At 36.3% G+C, this 5,432-nt stretch overlaps 1 protein-coding gene across 1 annotated transcript; it reads right to left on the minus strand.

Annotated features, from left to right (window-relative positions):
- Nucleotides 1–500: 500 nt before the first annotated feature.
- Nucleotides 501–3,838, minus strand: LOC100785123 (probable WRKY transcription factor 20). The gene is given in 2 exon segments (XM_014777038.3): nucleotides 501–984; nucleotides 3,621–3,838. Coding segments are annotated over 2 exon segments (702 nt in total).
- Between the last annotated feature and the right edge of the window lie 1,594 nt (nucleotides 3,839–5,432).

Genomic DNA, 5,432 nt, shown 5'->3' on the forward strand with positions numbered 1-5,432 from the left:
TATGAATGATTCTTGACTGCTATAAAAAGGAAGTAACAGATGGCAGCAAGTGATAAGTCAAGTTGTTTTCGTTGTTATGCTTTCTACCCATTTAACACAATATTCATTAGTTTTTCTGGCTTATCAATACTTTCCAAACTTCCTATCAATTCCACAGACCTTCTTGTAAAGAGAGGATCAGCATCAACATCCCCGTGATCTAAACTAGTTTAAAACCGGTTTTAAACCAGTTTATAACCAGTGGAGTGGGGACTAAGGTTTTATGGAGGTTATCAGCTTCATATTTATATAGAAGAATTTGGATATAATTATAATCTATAATTATACAATTACAAACGACAATTAGATTTAAAAGTCAAGATGGAGCTGCTACCAACTCTAATAAACAACAACTATGGGATAGTGATATAAACATAAAAGAACTATCTGCATTTTCTTATAGAAAATGAAATGTGATGTTACTCATAGTTTTTTATTTAATATTTGTGGTGTAATCAACTTCATGGACCCATTAGTATTCTTCCCATGCTCTGTGGGCATGGATATGAGGAACGGTTTAAAGATGGACCATCACTCCTATTGTCTCTAGAACCATAGGAATTTGAGCTGTTATTTAGAACACCAAAGTATACTGGAGTTGAGGTAGTATGAACAAACTTCAAGTTGGAACTGCTAGTATGAGTTTATGTGTCCCCAAACTCTGAATGCAGCATTTTCCCTTGCCCATTTGACCTATGTTCAGCAGCTGAGGTAATTCCCATTCCAAGGTCAAGGCTAATGGTATCACTTTCTTCTAACTTAGTTCTTGTCTGTCCACCTGCTGCAACTGCTGGTACTGCCATGTCATGGCTGCTATTCCTTGCAGCTGGTACATCATGATTGTGTTTACCCTCATATGTGGTTATCACTGCTTTTGGATCATGAGATGCCCTCTCCACATGTTTTCTGACAGGGCAACCAGCATTTGTGCATTTGTAATAGCTCCTGCATAAGAAGCATGGTAGGATATAAGTGTTAGTCGTCTTATACGACTAACTTTTGTATAGAAAACATTTTCCAAAACTTGTATAGTTCCCCAATTTATGGATAATTTTGTAGTAATTTTGTAAATAAATCTTGTTTTATGGTTAAAGCTGTCTCTAAAATGTTTCCATTGGATTTAATGATGAAATCTATGCAATTTCAGGTTAAAAAGAGGCTAAGTCATGAAGTGCTAAAAGTGACAGTTGAGCTCAGCTCAACAGTGGGCTAAGCGCTCAGCTTTAGCGTGCTTAGTGCAACATAAGAATCTAGCAGAGCATCAATATCAAGGTCGTGCGCTAAGCACGAGATCAGTGCGCTAAGCGCAGTAGTTGTCTTTAGTCAGGCTCAACGCATGATTGGTGCTAAGCTCAAATCCACTTACTCGCGCTAAGCATAAGGGTGGCGCTAAGCGCAACGTCGCGAATCCAAAGCCTATTTAAAGCCTGTCTTGTGCAGAATTAGGGTACGCAACTTTTACAACAGAATTTTAGCAACATTCCAGAGCACATCACAATGCCTATTTCAGGAAAAGAGCTCTAGAGGCAGCAAGAGGAGCATCTTTTGCAGAGAGACCTAGGTTTTGTAATTAGAGAGAGATTAGTGAGTTGCAGAGTGATTGTGAGATGCTGAGAAGAGGAGGAGGGATCCCCCTTCTTATGTAAGGAGTAATTATTCTCTACTTTTAATCTCATTATTGTTAGAGTTTTTCTGTAATGGCTGGCTAAACACCCTTGTTGGGGATTTCTAAAGAACAACTAATGTAATTACTTTAATATCTAATTGATTGTGTTTATTATGTTCAATGCTTCTTTGAGTACTTAAATTTTGTATGCTCTTGGTCTGATCACCCATTTGTGTGCATAGTTAGGTGACTTTAGCATTGGGAAATGTATTGTTTCCTTTGAACTTGAATGAAGCAGGATTGAAACTTAGTCTTAAATAAGGGATTTGCGGATTAAGTTTTGGTTTTAAATATGTTGTTACAATAATGTTGTTTGGTCTATGTCTAGCCCAACAAGAGGGATTTAAGGACAAAGCTTTGGCTAAATTAGTCTAAACTTTCATAAGCTAATTAAGCTGAGTCTAGTCCAACAAGAGGGATCTGATGATGAAGCTTGGTTTAAGTTAGTCTAAACCTAGGAGGGCTGTCTCAATTGGGCTTAGTCCAACAAGAGGGATATGAGGATGAAGCTTGGATTGATTCGGTTTGACAAGGAATTGAGGTTTAGTAATTTAGGCTACAGCGTAGAACACAAAGCATGATTGATTAGAGAAACATCATTATATACATCGGCTTGTTTGTTAGAAAGACCCAACATTTTTACCTACTACTGTCAATCTTACTTACTTGCATTTTATTGTTTTTAGCCTTGACTTAGTTTAATTCTATTTTAACCCATCAATTATCAATGTTTCTTTCATAAATGCCTTATTTCTGAATTTAACCCTGTCTAATACTAGTTCCCTGAGTTTGATACTCAGATTCATCCGTTTTAATTTTAAATACTTGACGATCCAGTGCGTTTTCCAGCAAACTGTATTTCCCTTGAATATATTTGTATAAAGAAAAATTGGACCGAAAAAGTAACTAATGGGGAAATCCAACAATAAGATTAACAGAAAATATGTAGTTGAGTAGCATATTTTAGCATTGCAGCGAGGTAGTATCATAAGCATGGATGATTAACATGAAACAAGCCTCATTCATCAAGGTCTAAGCACACGTTTGATTTTAATTCCATGCTTTCAAGCATTTCCAGAAGTAGCGACACACTAATATAATTGGAATCCACAGTAACCTTTTGAGTATGTAATAATGGCATCCACAGTGATGACTATCACCATGAAATAGAAAGCATTAGTACATACATTTCCCAGGACAACTATAACAACAAAACTAAGTCAGGTGAATATAGCCCTATTTATAAATAATTGTTCACAAGTGCCAAATGACATTATAAAATGACATCAATAAGCAGGCTTAGTTGTAACATTGGGATCGACTACACTAGTCATTCATGAAAACCAGCAGAATGGTAATCCTACTTTCCTACCATCTTTATATCTGAGTATAAGGATTGCAATGATGCCTGAATATCTTCTTGCCCTTCCTCTTCGCCCCACCCTAAGTTTTCTTATAACTTCATATTGGCTTGCAAAATTAACATTCACTCTTTTCCTTTGGGAGCAACATCTATTCCACAATACTTTCCTATATATCATCAGCCTTCACCCATATGCCCATCTCAGTATCCCTTACGAAAACAAATTTATAAAGTTATTCCTTGTATTCCTTGTATTCCATGTTGGCTACAAAGTAGCAACAGGGGTTTCAAAGCCTCAGACTATACGAAAACCCATGATAATAAAAGAAACAGATTGCAAAGCAAAATGGTTGAGAAGTGAATATATAGGCTTCAATAAACTATTATATTGAGTTGATTACTCACTTTAACTGTTGTCTAGACAGCAAGTACAACAGAAAAAACTTGACATTTGACAATATTAATAAAAAAGTTCATTTGACAAAGCACATACATTAAATTGGAATTTATAAGTTAATTTCTATTCCTAGTTTCATCAACGTGAGGACATACCTTGGGTTAGGATTGCCTCTCACAACCTTTTGGCCATACTTACGCCAGCAGTACCCATCATCCAATATGTCAACCTCACTCAAAGTGCAACCAAATCTAGCTACTTCAAGTGCAGCATAGATGTCTATAATCCAGGATAGTGATATCAGCATATATATAATGCAGGATAGCTGTCTATAAAGGAGTATAAGCTTTGTTAAAGCAAAAGTAATAGCCATGGACAACTACCCTCTAATGAAAACCCTCAAAGTGGACTTAACCCTAGGTGTTTTCCCTAAAAAGGCCCCCAAAACAGCACCATACAGAAGCTATATATGCATGATTATCTATATCTTAATATGCACAAAGGCATATTAGTGTATCCTCATCCCAAAACCTTAAGGACTAAAAATCATGAGAAACACATTACCTTAAGCAAGTTGCTCAGAAAATTAAAGCACTAGACCAGTCAAATACAAAAAAAATATAACTTAACTATGAGTAGCTTACAGCAAGTCCATTGGTGTTACTTCATGATATACGTACATACCAATGAAATATTTAAATTGTAGGCACTATTTATCCAGTTCTTTGCATCGTCATCACGACATTCATTCCTAGACACTATATTGATCATCATCACATGTACGGAAGTTTGTAATCAATTTTGATGCTTAATTTTGTTATGATTGTTTTTGTATGTTGTTGTATGTCATTAATGTACTTTGCTTTAGATACAACTTTTGTTCATAATGAGTGAACCTTTGATTCCCGTTTGAGATTGAATGCAATGATTATTGCGGATAGCTTTCATTAATCATTGTATTCAATCTTGAAATGTCCGTTTGGACAGTTTGGGGAAACTCGTATTTTTATGGTAGATTTATGCGTTAAGGTTAACAATATTTTGTTGAATTTGATGAAATTTCGGTACAATCCATTTCTAGTTGTTCTCTGAGTGCATACTTGATTATCGAAAAATTAATTTCACCGATTTTGTGTCGTGTACTTGACGTATGAAGCTACCATACAAAAAGGTATTCCTGAATGGGATAGGGCCACACCTATAATAAAAAAGTGAGATTTTCATGCATCGAATCACTTTGTAAGTATCACAGAGTTATTATTTAGATGGATCAAAGTTGGATGAATGAAAGTTGCATGAGCCCTGCATATGAAGAAGACGTCGAAGAGTTCTTGCAATTTGCCTCCGAAAGAAGTCGACTGGATCAGGACGGAAAATATTATTGTCCTTGCATCAATTGTTTGAATGGAAAATGACAAATACTGGATGACATACGGGAGCATCTATTGTGTGATGGGATTAAGAATAATTACATTGCGTGGATATGGCATGGTGAATTGACAGACATGTAGAGTGGGTCCCAATCTGAACCGTTTGATATAGAAATGGGAGATTGCTTGGAGGATATGATTCGTGACCTTGGACAAGAGTCCTTTTAGCAAGCACATGCCCCTATGTATGATACATTGCAAAGTGATTCAAAGAAGCCTTTGTATCTAGGGCGCTAGAATTCCCTGACACTGTTGTCGGCGGTTTTAAGTCTGGTTAATGTGAAGGCCAGATATGGGTGGAGTGACAAAAGCTTTAGTTCACTGCTTCAAGTAGTGCACGATATGTTTCCAGAGGAAAACATGTTTCCTAAAAGTTACTATCAGATGAAGAAGATACTGTGTTCGATGGGTATGGATTATCAGAAGATTCATGCTTGCTCGAATGATTGCATATTGTACAGACATGAATTTGAAGAAATGTCCAAATGCCCTAGGTGTGGGGTATCATGGTACAAAGTCAACGATGATGAGGAGTGT

This window comes from Glycine max, chromosome 6 (genome assembly GCF_000004515.6).
Source record: "Glycine max cultivar Williams 82 chromosome 6, Glycine_max_v4.0, whole genome shotgun sequence".
Taxonomy (NCBI): Eukaryota; Viridiplantae; Streptophyta; class Magnoliopsida; order Fabales; family Fabaceae; genus Glycine; species Glycine max.